This window comes from Malaclemys terrapin, chromosome 5 (assembly GCF_027887155.1).
Source record: "Malaclemys terrapin pileata isolate rMalTer1 chromosome 5, rMalTer1.hap1, whole genome shotgun sequence".
Classification (NCBI taxonomy): Eukaryota; Metazoa; Chordata; order Testudines; family Emydidae; genus Malaclemys; species Malaclemys terrapin.
This window is the reverse complement of record NC_071509.1, coordinates 16,574,756-16,595,466: the sequence shown is the minus strand read 5'-3', so window position 1 is coordinate 16,595,466 and position 20,711 is coordinate 16,574,756. Positions and strand designations below refer to the sequence as shown.

At 39.7% G+C, this 20,711-nt stretch overlaps 1 protein-coding gene across 6 annotated transcripts in view; it reads right to left on the bottom strand.

The window, feature by feature from the left end:
• Positions 1–2,870: 2,870 nt before the first annotated feature.
• The window catches only part of MAEA (macrophage erythroblast attacher, E3 ubiquitin ligase), a 111,331-nt gene continuing 93,490 nt past the window's right edge, over positions 2,871–20,711 (bottom strand). For all 6 annotated transcript variants that reach the window (XM_054029788.1, XM_054029787.1, XM_054029789.1 and 3 more), the window contains 4 exons: positions 14,812–14,920; positions 5,453–5,586; positions 4,481–4,676; positions 2,871–4,068 (listed from right to left, as the gene is read on the bottom strand). In XM_054029788.1, coding sequence (XP_053885763.1) covers positions 3,973–4,068; positions 4,481–4,676; positions 5,453–5,586; positions 14,812–14,920 — 535 coding nt within the window. In that variant the 3' untranslated portion in view covers positions 2,871–3,972. The remainder of the gene's footprint in view (positions 4,069–4,480; positions 4,677–5,452; positions 5,587–14,811; positions 14,921–20,711) is intronic.

The following is a 20,711-nucleotide window of genomic DNA, read 5'->3' as shown; positions in this document are numbered from 1 at the left end:
GTAGTAATCCATCAAAGACAACAGAACACAGTTCCATTTCGATCTCAGCAGTGCTGCTCTTTCAGAGAGGAGGGTTAGTGAGTAATGTGCTAATGCTCTAAAGGGCAGAATGTACTGAGCTCAGTGTTTCAATTCCTGCTTCAATGGGTTACCACCTGCCTGTTTTTTGACAAGCCTGGCTGGTTTTTCTACTACCTTGCTGGTTGCCAGTCAGAAGTAATGTGCTGGTTATTTTGCTGATCCATGCCTGGCACAATCTCAGCTACCAGCTACACCCATCCTGCTCTGTGTGGGTAGCTTGTCTGAGGCAGACACCAGCCAATAGGAGAACTGGCACCCTAGTCCCGCCCCCAAATGCCTCCAAATCTCGAGTAGCTTTCCAAGAGCTCAATCCCTCCCCATGGTTTTCCCCAGGCCTGGGGCTTGGCCCCATCCAGAGAGCAGCTGTTTTTTTTGTGCCTCAGTTGGCAACCCTAGATTCACACTAACATTAGGGCTGTCGCGCAATTAAAAAAATTAATTGCGATTAATTTCACTGTTAATCGCACTGTTAATAGAATACCATTTATTTAAATATTTTGGATGTTTTCTACATTTTCAAATGTAATTGATTTTAATTACAACACAGAATACAAAGTGCACAGTGCTCATTTTATATTTATTTTTTATTTCAAATATTTGCACTGTGAAAAACAAAATAAATAGTATTTTTCAATTCACCTAATATAAATACTGTAGTGCACTCTCTTTATCATGGAAGTTGAACTTACAACTGTAGAATTATGTACAACCCCCCCCCCCTGCATTCAAAAATAAAACAAGGTAAAACTTTAGAGCCTACAGGTCCACTCAGTTCTACTTTTTCTTCAGCTAATCGCTCAGACAAACAAGTTTGTTTACATTTACAGAAGATAATGCTGCCTGCTTCTTATTGTCACCTGAAAATGAGAACAGGCATTTGCTTGGCACAGTTGTAGCCAGCATTGCAAGATATTTACATGCCAGATGCGCTAAAGATTCATATGTCCCTTCATGCTTCAACTACCATTCCAGAGGACGTGCGTCCATGCTGGTGACGGGTTCTGCTCAATAACGATCCAAAGCAGCACGGACCAATGCCTTTTCATTTTCATCATGTGAGTCAGATGCCACCAGTAGAAGGCTGATTTTCTTTTTGGTGGTTTGGGTTCTGTAGTTTCCGCATCAGAATACTGCTCTTTTAAGACTTCTGAAAGCATGCTCCACACCTCATCCCTCTCAGATGTTGGAAGGCACTTCGCATTCTTAAGTCTTTAGAAATTTCACATTGGTATCTTCTTTGCAGTTTGTAAAATTTGCAGTGAAAGAGTTCTTAAAATGAACAACATGTGCTGGGTCATCTGAGACTGCTATAACATTAAATATATGGCAGAATGTGGGTAAAACAGAGCAGGGGACATACAATTCTCCCCCCCAAGGAGTTCAGTCAGAAGTTTAATTAACACATTATTTTAACGAGCTTCATCAGCATGGAAGCATGTCCTCTGGAATGATGGCCAAAGTATGAAGGGGCATATGAATCTTTAGCACATCTGACACACAAATATCTTGCAACGCCAGCTACAACATTGCCATCCCAAATGCCTTTTCTCACTTTCTGGTGACATTGTAATTAAGAAGTGGGTAGCATTATCTCCCGTAAATGTAAAAAAACTTGTTTTTCTTAGCAATTGACTGAACAAGAAGTAGGACTGAGTGGACGTGTAGGCTCTAAAATTTTACATTGTTTTGTTTTTGAGTGCTATGTAACAAAAAATCTACATTTGTAAGTTGCACTTTCATGATAAAGAGATTGCATTACAGTACTTGTATGAGGTGACTTGAAAAATACTATTTCTTTTATAATTTTTACAGTGTAAATATTTGTAATAAAATAATATAAAGTGAGCACTGTACACTTTGTATACTGTGTAGTAATTGAAATGGATATATTTGAAAATGTAGAAAAACTTCCAAAAATATTTAATACATTTCAATTAGTATTCCATTTTTTAACAAAGCAATTAATCACGATTAATATTTTAATCGGGATTAATTTTTTGAGTTAATCGCATACGTTAACTGCAATTCATCGACAGCCCTAACAAACATACATTGATACTTATAGGTATCTATGATTTACCCATGCAGCACTTTCTTTGTCCGTTTCCCTCTGCCTCCCACAGGAGTGCATCTCTCTGCTACTTCTAGAAATACTTCCTCAGCAGACACTGTATGAAACTGAAAATATTTCCAACAAGAGGGCAAGAAAATAGGAGTTGCTGCCAAATTTACACCTATGTGATACAATAATTGCACTAGCTCATGTGCATCAATAACGTGTGTGTTTAAACACTCCATTCTCAGCACCTCTCTAGAGGTTCCCTGTCGATCTACCCACTTCCACAGACTGGCTGCCACATACAGGATTAGAATCCGTAACTGTGAAACATTGCAGATGCCATACAACTGCATGTTCTTGGAAGGAGGTTCTGTTCAGAAGTGCTTAAGGAACTATTGTGTTGATATATCCTCCAAAACCATTTTAACAGACCACCAGAATATCAGATAACCCTATTCGAGGATATGCTGAATGGTGTTTTGAATAAGGCTGTGAACTGTAGTACTTATCATATACACAGTGATAATTTTAAACTAATGATGGTGATCTGGTCAGGTTGCTCAGTTTTAGAAGCTTGAAGAAAATTGTTATGACCAAAGATTTTCCTGAATTTTTTCCCACAAGATGGCTGCTAAAGAAGGGGAACTTCCATTTTCAGAGATGTCCTTATATAAACAGGAAAGAAACTTGTTTGCATTATAAATACAAAGCAGCTTTCTAATTTTGTATCATTAAGAAATGGAAAACAATTTTTATTAACAGGTTTTACATGTACAATCTTTTATTAGCTAATCAACATCAACATGCAAAAATAAGCGCTAAATACAAACCTCTACAATATGGTTTTGTTTAAACTACAATGGTTTATTCTCTTGAAAAGTCATAAGGGTGTGTTCTGTAGTAATTAAAACTGAACTATTAGTTTCAGTAATTAATACTATTTAGACCCTAAAATTATGTAATCATCCTGCAAGGCATCTTCCAAAACTTCGCCCAACACTTAAGGATACCAGCTGATTTTCATGTGAGTACATTCTCAAAGCAAGAAATAAGGCAAGTAGCACTAATGATTTGATATTGAACCCTATGCACATAACTAAATACTTTAGAAGGACTTTAACACTATGGTAAACTGGAAAAAGAACATCCAAACAAGCAGTGTATTTTGTCTGAAATGTTCTCCGTTCCTCTTGATATTTATGTAACCTCCTTAAAATATTTGGGTTTGGGGAAAAAAAGATTTCATACTCCTTCAAACCAGTCTCTCATTGATCCTCCAGTGAAGCCAGTCTTGTGTCAATGACATCAGTATCTTCCCATGGAACTAATTACAACGACCCAATTCAGGATTATTACTTCACAAGAGGATCAGAAAAGAAGGCAAAGAGCAGCTTAAAGGAGAAAACTTCAGTAATTAACAAAAGGGCCTTGGACAATTGAGAAAAACAGAGGGAAGAAAAACAGATTTAGTTTCAAATCTATTGTAACGTTTCTCCCAGTGCACATGTCCATCTTTAAAGAAAATTCTCCTTTGAAAGATGAAAGCATTTTTGAGATGAGTCCAATTTTTTACCTTATGTTACAAAACGCTAACAATCAAAATTTGTTTTTTATTTCCAAGTACAAACTTAAGTCATATTTCCTCTCTTTTTAAGAGTGTGTACTGTTGCTCATTGATCTTTGGTCGCAAGAAACAATAATGCCACCAACAGGTCTGATCCCCAAGGTGGCAGATTTTGCTTCTTTGCCACACATAAGGCCCCCTTCTCCTGGGCATGCCAATAAATCCTGTGTCAAAATTCCAGCGGCACTTCATCATGTATTTTATGGACCTACATGATATAGACTTTCTCAGCTTGTGAGAAGTTGAAGACTTCTTTGGTTCTTGGGCAAATTACTTTGTCATCTTGACGAATAGAAAGCAAGGACTGAAAAAAGAGCCAGGAAAAGAGTGATCAGATTTTGAACAGTACACATAACTAGTCAATACATTAATTTTCAACAGTTAGCGAACAAAATGTATGTTGTTTGTAATCGCTACTTTGTAGTGTAAAGATTTCACAAAAACCTTGCTCAGTCACTTTTCGTGTTTAAGATTTAAAGATTCATCCCAACCCCATTTGGTTTCACATTTAAATTCATATTTAATAATTTGCTGATCAAATATTAAAAATAAAGTCTCTTAAAACAATGTTGTGAGAATCAATAGTTCACCCCGTCCTTTAAACATACAAGATGCCTCAAGTTTGCCTTCCGACAAATTCAAGAGCTCTCATATGCGACAGGAAGTACACCCACTTGCAGCTCAGACTTCCAGGAGTCCCTACATGAAACACTTACATTGTATCCATACACATATCCATTTGGCAACATCATGGGAGGATTATTTTCATTCATTACATCCCCTGAAATCTTGCAGACTAGTCGGGAGTTGGCACAATGTGCCATAGGCAGAGGCTGAGCCAGCTTGTTCAGAGATTTGCTACACACGGGGCAGTCTGGGTTTTTTGAACTGCCATCCTCTTTATAACACTGTCTGTATAACAGCAAGTCAAAGAACAATAGTCATCAAATGAGTCAAGAGTTCATTTGTTATGGCACAGAGTGAAAATGGCTGATAACTTCTCTGCTGTACAGGTGAAGTACATATTCTTATGCAATTTATAGAACGTCAGTGACCCATGAGTTTCTTTGTTTCAACTTCACAAGCACATAAAGGGTAGCTGATTTTGTACATTTCAAAAAAACAAAAACAAAAAAAACAAAAACACAATCAAGAGCGAGCAGCAAGTGTCTGGCACTTAGTAGGGGTAGAGCTTCTGATGTGGGAGAGGGATCTGCAAGAATCTTGTCTATTGTGAGTATGAACGCCATGGTCAGAATTCCCATTTTAAACATTCAGTGGGAGTGCCTAGTTAAAAAATTCAAAGTTTTAGCACACTTCCTTGTATATTCACATACAATGCACTAGGATTTTATGATAATAAAAGGAATTCTTTTTACATTTTAATTCTAATCAACATCCACCGCAAATGTTATTCCTAGGTCAAACCACCAAACCACAGTATACATTGTATGTAGTATCTATTGTATTTAGGGTGTATTTTTTTTTTTTTTTTGCGCATTTTGTTTTTAATTGCCTCCATTTGTTTTTACTAACGTTTTTGTTTTAGCAGAGATATTCCCATTTATACTCACATTTTACAAATGAAAAGTGAAAGTATTCAAATTTCACATATACTCCTCAAAGAGTTTGTCTACAAGGCAATTTTTTTTATGCTTTTCACATTGGTATTCTGCATTAAAGGATACGGTGTTTTTATAGCTGAAAGGCCTGCCTGGAGTGTTATAGTAAAAACAGAATTGTTCCCCAGCTGATGTAGTCTGTAATTATCATATCTAAACTGCTGAATCAGCATTCTCCATCGTGCAGGGTCCAAGAGATCCTAGTAGAAAAAACACAGCGGTAAGTATTTTCAATATAGTTCTTGCAGAAAACTGTTTCAAAGTAGCAAATTACATATCACACTCCCATGACTGAAATAAACATAAAATAAAGAGATAGCACCTTATAACACTGGTGTATTACGAAAAAGTAAAAATGTTTTACAAAAAAAGTCTCAGTTTTAAAACACGCTTTCCACTTTATACATATAAATACAGTTGTATAAATATGACACCTTGGCTCAAAGAAAATGCTATAGTTTATATGGAACACACAATAGAATCAATTTATAGAAAAGGTTTAAGAAAATGATTGTTCTCAAAGATGCTTTGTATTTGCGCACACAGCATATAAACTCGGCCTTGCCCCCACCAAAACCAATGATCTTTGGGTGGTTCTAGATATTTTCGACTCCTTTTCTATTAAAGGAGATTATACAAACCCATGAGTTTTTGTAGGCTCTTTAATGCCTGCTACCATTGTTAGTATTTAATTTTCTGGAATGTTGGCCCATTTATGAAAAAATGAATGCTCTGGAATGTCCATTTTAAAGCCACTGAGCAAATGTCTGTTGAAAAGGCATGAACTCTTCCATTTTAAGTCAGGCTAACCCTGCTCATTTTTGTTTGCAAGACAGGACTACATGGATGGTAATAAACAGTCTAATTCAGGCCATACAGCTCAGTCTTTTTTTAAGCATTAAAATTCAACAGAAAAGATGTTTAGTTTCAGAGAAAAGCCTTTGTTAATTTGAAAGCTTAGCATAATTTTTGTTTAGAGAAAATGTATGGTATGAGTTTGTTTCTGTTAAAGAATTCCCCCCCCTGCCACCCGGCATCCTTACAAGTACATTGTAACCCTGTGGAGTACATTTAAAACAAACAAAACAAACAAAAAAGAATGGTAATTACAAAGTAGTTCATTTTCATGAAAATAAGATAGGGACGTTACACTTCGTAACTGGAGTTCTTTGAGATGTGTGGTCCCTATCTCTATTCAGCTGTGGGTACGCATGTGCTCCATGTGCCTGAGACCAAACAATTCTAGCAAATAGTGTCTGTTGATGTGAACCCTTGCTCTCCTCAAGCTCCATTCTGAGGGTATATAAAGGAGCAGTGCAGACCGATGCCTCTCCATTTCTTCCTCTTACTGCAAATCAGAGATGATCCGAAGCAGAGGGGAGGGAGGGCAGGTAGTGGAATACAGATAAGGCCCACGCATCCTGAAGAACCCCAGTTACAAAGGTTAAGGGCTGGTCTACACTGGGGGGGGTGGGAGTGGGAGGATCGATCCAAGATACGCAACTTCAGCTACGCGAAGTTGCATATCTGAATAGCGAATAGCGTAGCTGAAGTCGAAGTATCTTGGATCGAATTACCTGGGGTCCACACGGCACAGGATCGACGTCCGCGGCTCCCCCGTCAACTGCGCTACCGCTGCTTGCTCTGGTGGAGTTCTGGAGTCGACGGTGAGCGCGTTCGGGGATCGATATATCGCGTCTTAACGAGACGCGATATATCTATCCCGGATAAATCGATTGCTACCCGCCGATACGGCGGGTAGTGAAGACGTACCTTAAGTAATTTCACTTTCTTCTTTGAATGCTGGTCCTTGTGTGTGTTCCACTGTGAGTGAATGACAAGCACTACCCAGCAGAGGAGGTGTGAGGATACAGGTGGTACAGAATCACAGAAATGCAGGGCTGGAAGAAACCTCAAGAGGTCAAGTCCAGCCCCCTGTGCTGAGACATGACCAAGTAAACCTAGACCATCCCTTTCAGGTGTTTGTCCAACTTCTTCTTAAACCTCCAATGAGAGGATTCCACACTTGGAAGTCTGTTCCAGAGTTTAAACTACCTTTGTAGTTAGAAATTTTTTCCTCATATCTAACCTAAATCTCCCCTGGCTCAGATTAAGCACATTATTTCTTGTCCTGCCTTCAGTGGACATGGCTGCTTGTAGAACCACTGTCCTAAAGGATGCCAGTGGAGGAGGCTTGGTCCAAGGCATGATGCCTCATTAATGTGTGGATGAAAATCTACACTGCTGCCTTGCAAATATCAAGCAGGTGTACTTCTGGAAGTGATGTTACTGAGGCTGCCTGTGCTCTTGTAGAGAGAGCCTGTACTCTCTGTGGGGGAGGAAGGTGTGGCAGCTGATAAATAGGATATAGCCAGGGATCCACTTGGATATCCTCTGGGAGGAAACAGCTTGTCATCTGGCTTGTTCTGCTATGGCAACTAACAGTCTAGGTGATTTTCTGATCTATTTTATTCTCTGAAGGTAAAATGCCAATTTCCCTCACATTGCCCAGTGCTGTGTCTTAGTTGGTGCCATGGTTGGTGTTCGATGACGATGCAGCGAATGGTATTGAAGGCGCTTTCATCCTATATGCCCTCGGATTATGGCCACATGGTTTAGGAGGATTTAAGTCCTTGTGTCCCATGTGCGAAGACTTGCCCGACTTGAATGAGGTTGGGAATGGATCCCTTCTCTTCGTAAATCTAGGAGGGGATCTGTTTTTATGATTAGCAGAGTGCCCCTTACTCTCATGAGAGGGCCCAGACAAATGGTCCTTCACTCTAGTTATTCCCACTCCTGAGTCAGACACCAAGCTAAGAGGTGCACTTCTATGTGTCTCAGACTGACATACAGGGAGGTCTATCCAGCCTGGAGCCTCCTGGTGCGTTCCATTAGGTGCTTCTGAAGCCAGAGTTTTCCTGCCTGCCATGTTTGACTGGGAAAGAAGTGTCAGATACCGCACTTAGCGGAGATATAAGTTTCTCTGAGGCAGTACTGGTGATCATCGCTGACTGAAAATATGCAGGGGCAGGAGACACAAAGATTATGCCCAGGCTTCAAGAAAAGTCCCATGCCAGATTTCCCAAAGTAGGAATTCTAACTAATTATTAACCAGACTTACAAAAAACTATAAAAACTTTGAAATATTTGCATGAAAAAATTGTCAAAATGTCAATTCTGGACACTGGAGATTCCAAGCCAGGCCATACAGCAGTAAGAAGGAACTAGAGAGGTGTTGGTCCACACTGCCCCTTGGACCCTTGGCACAGAGCACAAGGAAAGCAAGCGCACAGGTGCAGACCAAGGGACACTCCTTGCTAGAATTTTCCATTCTCCGGTGCATGAAGTGCATGTGTACCCATAGTAGAATACACATCATGACCAGCATTTGCAGAACTGTACATTACTCACAAAAATAAAGTTTATTTTGTACTCCAAGATTCTGGCTAGAAAAGTTCTGCAGCAAAATGGAAACATATTGCTTATTAGTTTCTCTCCATGAGTTTATGTATGTCACACAAAGCGAATGAGTTCATCTTCTATGGCTTTTTTTAAACACGCCTTCCCTCTCTTTGTATGTGTAACCAAAGTTGTTGTCACATGAAGTCTCTTCTACAGGGGTCACATTTTAGAAATAATGTAAGCACACAGAATATCACACCTGTATACACTACACATCATTTAGAAATGAAGAAATTTGGTATCAATGGAAATAGAATGTAGAAATAAACCACTATAAGGTAAGTATGACATCACTAGCTAGAAGACACTGCTACTAGATAGTTTATTGCTTAAGCAATAGATTGTGACTCCCTCACCATTTTAAGAGTTCACAAAAAACTTCTCACTCAAGATTTTTAGCTCCATTACCAGGAGAAAAGGCAAAAAAAGATCTGTCCCCAACTTTATTAAATGGTCTCTGAACAAGTTTTGCTATATGCAACTTGAAGGATATGTAATGACAATAATTGCTGGGCAACAATGCTTACATATCAAAAACTGCTTCCTTTGTATTATAGCCAGCTAATGTAAAGTTAATCTTTCTACAGTTTTTCTGCCAAGAACAGACTCAGGATGATACTGGAAGCAAATGAAATACACAGTACTCTGCCAAATAATTTAGTAGACTTGATAATCTACTGCAATTTAGTTTGGGCATCAACTTGTAGATCTCCCTTGAAATTGGGAAAGCTATGGAAGGCTACAGTTTGCTGCCAAAGTAAGGACAAGGAAGGAGGGCAGACAGAGGCTTGCCCTTTACTTATGTTGTACCCAGATATCCTTTTGTAGTGCTTGAATACAGAATTCCACAGTTAAACTGGAAGACGCCCTTTAGCCCAGTGATAAAATTCTGCCATCTTATTGCAGGAATGGTTGGGCTGAGTTCTCTACTTCTGATAACTTTATCCCCTCTGGAAATTCCTAAAATCATCTCTCCAAGAGATTACTTGTTTCTGGGGCTCATACATATATCTCTGAAGCGTTAAAAAAAAAAAAAAAAAAAAAAGTTGCTTTTGGAAGGTGCGTGAGATTGTGTTAGGCATTCAATATTTTTTAAAAAATCCTTATTCCTGTACCAAATTGATGACTGAGTTACAAAGCAACAGAGGGAGATTTTCAAAAACTCAGTGGGAGCCTAACTTCTCTTTGTGCCTTTGAAAATCTCCCCTGCATATAGTCAGTCAGGAAGATCAAACAATTCCAGCAAACTGCAGGCCCAGTGATTTTGCCCTCTTCCTTGGTTATTGCTATGAGGAAACATTTTTGTTTCAATAGCTTTCCCCAGTTCCTCCTTCTCTGAAAGTACATGAACCCTGGTTCATGGCTTATTACTGGTTAAAAAGAGGGAAATTATTCTTTTTACCCCTTGTTAACATAGTCAACAAATCACTGGTGAAGACTTGAGACTTCTGATATGTTGTTACTAGGAGGCTGTGAAGCTTTTCTGTGGTTGGCAGTGTCACCTCTAAATAATGTCTGAAACAGTTTCCAAAGCAATCTGCTACTTACGGAAAACATAAGTACTATATAAAAAATAGTCTCCTCCCCTCTCCCCAGTTTGATGTCCTTTGCACCACTTTATATTTAATGATTGATATACATTTTGATAGTGGATTCAGTAAGGGTCCACAGATTTTCTAGATTCTTTAAATATCCTTTATAGTCCGCATCAATGTGACTATAATCTAGAAAAGCATTTTAAGATGTCAGAGGCTAAAGAAAAAAGTCCTACTGAGTTAAAAGATGATCTGAATATTATTTCTTGGATACAAGTCAAATTCCAAAGATGTTTAAATCAGGATTAATTCTAGGCATTTATAACGTCAACAACAATAAAAAACCATCAAAAGAGGTCCCAGTGTAGGGAGCAGCCACTGAGATCTATACCAAAAGGCAAAAAACAACCCAACATTCTTGTCAATATCTTGGTGGGGCAGCTGCCCCACACAGATAGATGGAGGGTTAAAACAGCCCTCAGGGATGCTGCGCAAAACCCAACCAATGAGAGGAGGGCTTGTAGAGAGCCAATCAGGAGAAGGTTTGTTGGAACAGCCAATCAGGGTCAGGGAGGGCCATATAAGAAGGGCTGCTCAACAGAGCAGAGGCAGTCTCTCCCTGGAGTGCAAGGGAAAAGGACTGATTACCTTAGAGGAGAATGCTGGATAGAGCAATGCTGGGCAGGGTCAGGGGAGCAACAGGGAGCTCCAGTCTGAGGACTGTCAGACTGAGGCCCCTGATACAAAGGGCCAGGAAGGGGCTAGGGATTCCTGGAAGTGGCCCAAGGAAACAGGCAACAGGAGTTGGAGGAGCAGCAGCACATGGCCACTGGCTATGGGGTCCCTGAGTTGGGGCCTGGAGTAGCGGGTGGGCCTGGTCCCCCCCCACCTTTTTCCCCCACTTGCCACAGGGAGGATGGCCAGTATTCAGACTGCAGTTTACCCCTTGAAGTGAGGGGCTAGACTGAAGGCTGCAGTAGGCCACAGTGGCAAGTTGATAGACTACAGACAGCTGGTTCCCCCGGAAGGGGAGAGAAAGCAGAGTGGAGCACAGCCTCAGGGCTGTGCCCAGAAGAGGATGCTGCGGTCCGGGGAGCCATGCAGGTCTTCGAGGTGGAGCAGAAGTGACGGCGGTGAGACACCACTAGAGGAAGGTGCATCGGCAACCAAGAGTTAAATCCCAGCACGGCCAGCAGGAGGCGCCGAGGTGGTGATTCCCACCCCATCACAACTTTATGTAGATTTTTATATAAAAATAATCCTTGAAGTAATATTTGTTCAGTACAATCTGCCTGAACAAGCTCTTAGCGCTAAGAGCATCTCTTACATAAATCAGGAATGTAGGCACCGGTTAGAGTCAGTGTGGACAAAAGCAGATTTAAATTTTTTGGGATTTTTATTTAAACAGCTTTTAAAAAATAAATCTATTTAAAATTAAATTTGAAATAATGACAATCTATGTTAAGCCCTAAACATAGTATTATTTGTACTGAATTTAAATAATAATTATAATAAGCACTACATGGTTGCTGGCAAGTTTCAAAGAAATTCAAACAACTGAACTGGTATAATCACTGGCTAAGCATCTGGAACCAGAGTTTGTTAAAGTGCTAAACCAACTTTTGACAGCAGTAGCCTCTTCTGCAAGTTGCAGAGAGTATTTTCACCAGTTCAGTTTATTCAGCCAGTTCAAGTCAATCACTAATTCACTCGAAGTTGAGAAACTAGGAGTTGAATTTCAGTTTCCATCCAAATGCAGCTCAACTCAAATTACAAGTAAAAAGTGAATTTAGTACATAAGAAATGTCATTCACCATTTTCTAATTAAAAATGTAAAACTTAAGCGTGTATGTTAATCTATATAATTGCTTAAATATGTATAGATATTGTCTATCCTCCTGGTTAGCAAAAAGCAGCACCAAATTTAGTGTAAAGGTTATATTTTGTTGCAAATCAATGTGTTTTAACTGTCACCATCCAATGAGTATCAACTTTTCTTTAGAAAAATAAAAAGTACAAAAGCCAAACAAGATTAAAATTGGTGAGTTAAATCAAGTCAGACACCTAGTTTTAAATCATGGATTTTAATCATTATGTAAATCACTTTGAGTTAAAACAATCCACTCTGGGGTTAGAGTATTTCTATAATGCCCACAAGGTATTAGAAAGCAAGTTGAGATTTGGCTAATAAAGAGGACCTTAGTATGATAGACCTATTTTCCTGCAATATCGGTAAGAGCAGCAAGGATATAGAAAATTGATTTCACTGAAAGAGGAAAAAAAAAGTTTGATCTGGTCAAGTGAAAAATTCTCTAAGTTGGACCTTCCAGAATAGCATGTTAAGAGGCCTATGAAATGAATCTTAAATCCTTCATCACACTCGGTTTTCAGTATATATCCCTTAGCACTGGAATGTTCTTCCTCAATGAATCATTGGAAGACTTGTACGATAGTTTAAGTCTTAAAATACTGAAGGCTAATCTAGGGTGAAATTTTGTTGTGTTGAGTTTCAGTGCATGTCTGCTCTTCCTGACTCAATTTATGAAAATGATCATTAACCAGCACATAAAAACCATTTTTTATAATTTCCAGAAAAAAGCCTGCACCATAACATTTGCAGTGTCTTTTGTTCTGATAGTATAATATGACCCTATATAAATCAGTTTTTTTTCTTTTACCATCTCATTCAAATTCTGCATTTCTCCAAACTGAGATTTGTAGCAAAACACAGGCTCCACAAAGGTCTAAACTCTCTACTTGTTCAGCTAAGCAGAGTTTCATGAAGATGCACATGCATTCGCCTTCTGGTAAATAAAAAGGTCATCTTAAAAAATAACTGCTTTACACTTTCTACCCTGTAGTATGGTTCAAGAGAGACTTTTGGAATATGATCCAATCTATTTTCCTCTCAGGCCTTTGAAATTAACAAGGTTTTTTTTAAAATACTGTTACCAACACCTTAAGTTTTATTACTAATTTAATGCATTTATTTCTAACTAAAATATTACTAAGTATTTTGCTTTGTCTGTTCAGCTAAGATTTATACAAAATGGCCAACAGTACAGCTATATTCACTTAGCAGGTTTTCCTTTCTGCATGCAAAGGAGATAATCAAAATAGGACTGTAATGTAAAAAGTATTTATGATTTGCAGGAAGTTTGTTGGTCATTGTCAATTCAAATCTGGGTGTGGTTACTATCAGTAATTACTATATCTATACACCTACTGTGACAAAGTTCCTCCTCTATTTTGGTGGGTCCTGCGCTTATTGGCGGATTTTCCTGCCTCAGAGATTCACCATGCGGGTTGGGGAACAGCCCAGAGACCTTCCCCCCTGGAAGAACCCACAGTCCAGGTCAATTGGGAGGTTTGGGGGGAACCCGGGCCCACCCTCTACTCCGGGTTCCAGCCCAGGGCCCTGTGGACTGCAGCTGTCTATAATGCCTCCTGTAACAGCTGCATGACAGCTACCAGGGCCGGCTCCAGGCACCAGCTTCTCAAGCAGGTGCTTGGGGCGGCCGTTCCGGACAGGGGCGGCAGTTCCAGGTATTCGGCGGCAATTTGGCAGAGGGTCCATCACTCCGCCTGGGAGTGAAGGACCTCCCGCCGAATTGCCGCCGCAGATCGCGATCGCGGCTTTTTTCTTTTTTTTTTTGGTTTTGGCTGCTTGGGGTGGCCAAAACCCTGGAGCCGGCCCTGACAGCTACAACTCCCTGGGCTACTTCCCCAAGGCCTCCTCCAAACACCTTCCTTATTCTCACCACAGGACCTTTCTCCTGGTGTCTGATAACGCTTGTGCTCCTCAGTCCTCCAGCAGCACACCCTCTCACTCTCAGCTCCTTGTGCCTCTTGCTCCCAGCTCCTTACACTCGCCCCACAAACTGAAGTGAGTTCCTTTTAAAACCCACGTGCCCTGATTAGCCTGCCTTAATTGATTCTAGCACCTTCTTAATTGGCTCCAGGTGTCCTAATTAGCCTGCCTGCCTTAACTGATTCTAGCAGGTTCCTGATTACTCTAGTGCAGCCCCTGCTCTGGTCACTCAGGGAACAGAAAACTACTCATCCAGTGACCAGTATATTTGCCCTCTACCAGACTCCTGTACCCCACTGGTCTGGGTCTGTCACACTAGTTTTAATACTAGACAAATATTGTGTTTAGATACTTCCTGTCATCATCATCTTTCCACCAACAAAGTAATGGATTTAAACATGCAATTAATAAAATGAACTTAGTTGGATTGATTTTTACAAGCAAACATTATTAAAATTAAGGACTATAGTGGATATTTTATAGGATGGATACTAAGCTGTGAAAATTAAACACACAAGAATATTTCACATACAATTTATCAATACATTGTCCCACTGCTTACCTTGCAATTTGCAACCTATACATTTTATATATTATATATAAAAATATAAAATTACCTTATAGGGGGAGATATGAGTGTCTGAAGGAAAGGCCAACATTCCCATCACTTGTCGGACCTCATCCAGCTGACTTCCTTCAGCCTGACTGAAATGCTTTCTTGCATGTCTGAAATATCAAATTTAGAACACTTGGATAAATATAAACTCACTTGAATTGATTTCTTATTGAAAGATAAATGCATTTACGTAATCTGTACAAAGGCTCTCTACAAAAAATAAAGAGGGTTTAACTGTAGATTATGCACTCAGTACACAAAATCCAAAAATGACAATGTGTTTAAAGTGCTTGAAAATACATCCCGCAGATTTGAATGCAAGAATGATTTTAATCTCCAAGAATTTATCGCATAACGTTCTAGGCCCCCCCATGAATTTATTTCATTGCAGCATGTATTCTATTACAGTAATACTTATCACACACTATAAATATCAGTTATACAAACTCAGGAATTCCTTATATTGCTCTTGATTCTATCAGAGTCTAGATATATGTGTAATGCTTTGTACACACAGTGTGCACGAGAGGAATGAGGGGAGAAAAGTATGAACCAAGCATTTCATGTTATAAAAATATATAAAAAAAAAGTTGGTAATACCAGCATGAGGCTTGCTGTGACAAGACCATTACAAAAGCCATCAAGAAAACGAAGCACCCATAACATGAGAGCATTTATTTAGTTTTGAACTACAGTGTCTTCAGAAAAAAAAAATCACTTCCCATGAGGACTATTACAAATCACATGTTAATATATAATACCGTAAAATTAGTAAACCTTCAATAGGAACAGTTGTTCTATGCAGACATATGTAAGTAAACATTTTAAATACAGAACTTCATATAGGAGATTAATTATAAACACACACATGCCTACCTGTTTGAGTATTGGGAGGAGCAAAACAAAGCCTGAGCTACCATATGCCTAAACAAAATTATGTTTGCAGTGTTGTTGTAGCCATGTTGGTCTCAGGATAAGAGAGTGAAGCAATATCTTTTAATAGACCAACTTCTCTTGTTGAAAGACAAGTTTTCAAGCTACAAAGAATCTTCTTCTAGTTTGGGAAAGGTAATCAGAGCATTATCAATTCGGACAAACATTAAATGATGCCCAGTGTGACCAAATTTGTCTTTGGATTATACAATGACCAGATCTGGAAAAACGTTATTGATTGTTGCTTTTTTCTTGAATGTAAGCGCTGATGCAGAGGGTCCTGTGGCACCTTTAAGACTAACAGAAGCATAAGCTTTCGTGGGTAAGAACCTCGCTTCTTCTTGCATCTGAAGAAGTGAGGTTCTTAGAAGTATTGGGAGCATAAGCTTTCGTGGGTAAGAACCTCACTTCTTCAGATGCAAGAAGAAGTGAGGTTCTTACCCACGAAAGCTTATGCTCCCAATACTTCTGTTAGTCTTAAAGGTGCCACAGGACCCTCTGTTGCTTTTTACAGATTCAGACTAACACGGCTACCCCTCTGATAAATAGCCTTCTTGAATGTAGAAGTAGCAGCTATCATCATGGAAACCACATGGAAGAATCTTCTAACAATGTAGTGTGAACTGCAAAGATAACCACCTGAATAGGCAAGATAGAATAATGTAAGGAATTTCCATGCGGTCACTGTGCACAAACTATGTATGCGAGAAGGACTGCGGGGCATACTAGGTCATTTGCAGGAAGTGCAAGGAAGAAAGGTCATGGCAATGCGTCCTGTCACAGTTCAATGATCAGCTAGTAACTGTCCATTCAAGAAGACATTTATGTTGACTGAACCTAAGAACGAACGAAAATCAGAGATTCATAATATGGAAAAAGGCAAAAGCTCTAGTGACACTATCCAAGACCTAGCACTGCATGTGTTATCAGAAGTTGGTATAAAGATGGCATCTGCATCACACCCTTGATCGAAGGAGTTCCTACAAGAATGGAGCTTGATATGGAAGCTGCTGTTTCACTGACTTCTGCATCTACCTATCACCAGACTTGGTTACAAGTTCCTCTGGAAGAAACTTCCACGCTTTTGAAAACTTATACCACAGAAAAGTTAGACCCAAAACAGATACTCCAGGTCAAAGTTCAACTAGATCAGTTGTTTTACCCTTGTATGTGGTTGAAAAGCAGTCACCATTATTTGGCAGAACTTGGCCTGAGAAGCACAAGGTGAATTGGACCAAGATCAAGGCAATCACAAAAGCACCTCAAAACCTTCAAGAAACACTGAACAAACATGCCAAAATTTTTCAAAAAGAACTTGGACAGATATGCAACGTGGCTGTGAAGCTCATTGTTATGTCTGACAGCCAGCCAAAATATTTGCAAAATATTGCAATATTGCTGAATCCAATGGACATGTAATTGATGCCATGGGCTTAAGGAAATTACCAGAAAAAGAGAAGGGATTCTTCAAGCACTTCCACCAGAGAACGTGTCACGGTTATATTAATTCTTAGGACCGATTAACTACTACAGTAAACTTCTGACTAATTTGGCGACAGTATTGGCACTTTTACATGAATTGTTACATGCCAAAAAAAGGGAAAGGGACTAAAGAACGTGAATGTGCACTTAAGGAAGCAAAAGAACTGACATCAGCCAAAGTTCTTATGTACTTTGACACCTCGCTACCATTGCAATTAGCTTATGATGCTTCACCATATGGAATGGGTGCAGTTTTCTCACATTTTTCCTGATGGCAGAGAGAAAGTAATTGCCTTCTTCACAAAGACTCACGGGCCCTGAAGAACTATATACAAATCCAGCAAGAACTGTCCATCCATAATGTTCTCACATTATCTTCAAAATTTGTAAGTTCCATACCTATCTGCATAGCAGACATTTTACCTTGCTGACGGATCACCGCTCATTAACTTCAATTTTTGGAACAAAACATGGAATTCTGTCATTAGCTGCTGCTTGCATGCAATGCTGGGCATTGCTATTTTTAGCTCATTCCTAGACTATTCAATTCCATAAAGGGACTCAACCCAGCAATGCTGGGCTGTTACACCTACTATATCCACGCTTCTGTCAACCCAAAGAAACCTCAGATAAAAGTGTTTTATCTCAGTGTGATTTCTTTTCTGAAAGAAATAGTACTACAGGGTACAGTGTTGATCATAAAAACCCACAGTTTACACAATTCACATAGTCACATGAATTATCTGTGAATCATGATTGCATTTACAGGGCCTGAGAGTGATCATTCTGAAATCACTTATGTATGGATGAAAGCCAAAGCCGGAGTCATGTGGCCAGAGATTGACAAAGACATTGAGAGGAAGGCAAAGTGCTGTACTATGTGTCAGCAAATTCAGCATGATCCTGGCTCAGCTTGTCTTCCACCTTTGGTCGTGGCCCGAGACTCCTTGATCACATATTCAGGTCAACTTTGCTGGACCATTTGAAGCTTGTATGTTTTTGGTCATAGTGGATACCCATTTACTACAGCTACTAACGTAACTGCACATCTTTCTATCTTGTTTAGCCTAAATGGTCGACTGTTACAGTTGGTGAGTGACAATGGACCTCAATTCTGTTCAGAACAATTCCATTCAAATGGAATTCAGCACATTGTATACCATTCTGCTACACGAAGATTAGTGGAACACTTTGTCTAGACACTTAAGCATGTCTTAAGAGCCAACAAGTCTATTTTGAATCATCATCATGGACAATTTCTTGCTTGTCTACAGGAACACACCACATGTTCTACCCAGGAATCACCTGCAACTCTTTTTTGAAGCAATCTTTGTGTACCTGTTTGGACCTGCTACATCTGGATGTTACCTTACATGTTGCCAGATCCCAAGCGAGGCAAACTGATCGATGATGTGAGACCTGCCATTGTTCTTTTCAAGTAGGAGACTTAATGTGGACTCTCAACTATGGTTGTGTAGTGAAATGGATATCTAGAGAACTTGTAAAATGTACAGGACATTTGTTGTGTGTGGTAAAAACTATCCAATAGTACTTTAAAGGAAACAACATATGGGCTAGTTGCAGCCTTGACAAGTACCAGAGTCCAGGGATGTTCCAGTAGGATTTTCTGTTCCTGCAATTGAACCTTCTCCTGATACAACTCTTAATGTCAATGACTTGTTGGACAGACCTCTGGTACCAGAGCCAGTTGATTCCTTACCATCGACTTTTCCTTTTGACTAGAACAATACCATACCACATCACCAAGAGTGTATGAAAATCAGCAGTGTGCTTGAATTTATAAATTCTTTAGCAAGTGAACTGCACGTCCAGGGCAGAATAATCCCTTGCAACTTGAAAGTCTGTGGTAGTCCACCCACAACTTTTAGTTAGTTTATATTGTGTTTTCATAGAATCATAGAATATCAGGGTTGGAAGGGACTTCAGGAGGTCATCTAGTCCAACCCCCTTCTCAAAGCAGGACCAATTCCCAGACAGATTTTTGCCCCAGATCCCTAAATGGCCCCCTCAAGGATTGAACTCACAACCCTGGGTTTAGAAGGCCAATGCTCAAACCACTGAGCTATAATGACAATGTATATATAGTTGGGAAGCATTTTAAAATATGGTGGAGGAATGTCATGTCCTGCTCTTTTAAATGCTTAAGCACTCTGTACTCTGAGCAGAGCTTCACTTCTGTTTGTTGCCAGACAATACAGTCACCACAGCAGATATCTGTGTTTAAATCAGCTTCCCCCCGGTATCTGTCTCCTTCACTGCTTGGTCCAAATATAACAATTGCCTCACCCACCTTGTGTCTCAAACAAATTTTGTCTACTAAGGCTAGAGAACAAACCAAAATAACTTATTGAAAGTAAAACAGAGTGATTTTAAAAAAGTTTGAATGGATGAACATTTAAAAACCCCTTGAGAAACATGAAGTTACTAGGGCTTGCAGATACTTTAGGACCTTTCTCAGGAAGTCTCTGTACAGCACACTTAAAGTAGTCATCTTATGAATGTCCCGTTTTCCCCCCCCCCCCCCAAGAGCTGAAATTTTAAAAACCAATCAATTAAGAAACAAAGCAGTATATTTGTGAGCGAGTTACAGTAATATCTGCTAACCTTTAACAGAGCTAGTTCAGTACTTCCACTATAAACCCCTATTTTCAGTACGGTGCTGATTGGTCTAGTGGACTGATGATCATGTGACAGAGTCAGGAGATCTGTGGTTAAGGGGTGACCTGATTACAGTCGATAAGTACCTACATAGGGAATAAATATTTAATAATGGGCTCTTGACTCTAGGAGAGAAAGGCATAACATGATCCATTGGCTACAAGCAGAACCTAAACAAATTCAGACTGGAAATAAGGTGTCAACTTTTAACACTGAGGGTAATTAATTACTGGAACAATTTTCCGTGTGTCATAGTGGATTCTGACAATTTTTAAACAGAGACTGAATGTTTTTCCAAAAGATACACCCTAGGAATTATTTTGGGTAAGTTTTATGGCCTGTGTTCTATAGGAGGTGAAACTAGATGATCACAATGGTTCTTTCTGGCCTTGAAATCGATTCCTGTCATCTCACTTGGACTATGGGCAAGGCACTTCTGTGCCTTGGTTTCCCATCTGTAACATGGAGAGGATAATTAAACATCTTTGTAAAGTGTTTTGAGGGCTTTTGCTCAGAAATGTTATGTTAGTGCAAGGTATTACGTTTGCTCTAGGCTGCAATAATTCTGTCCATTTTATACTCCTGGGGAAATTCTGCACCACTGCGGCACAGCAGAAAAAAGCCCCCCTCTTCCCCGCTCCAAATTTTCTTTGCAGAAAATGATTTCTGTGGGAAAGCAAAGAGAAGCTGCACTAGTGCTCACTCACCCCTCCCCGGCAGCTGGGGGACAGGTAAATCACTGGAGGGATGGCGGTCTGGGGATGCTTGAGCCACCTAGGGACGTTAGTCCCAGCTGGGTGGGCGGAG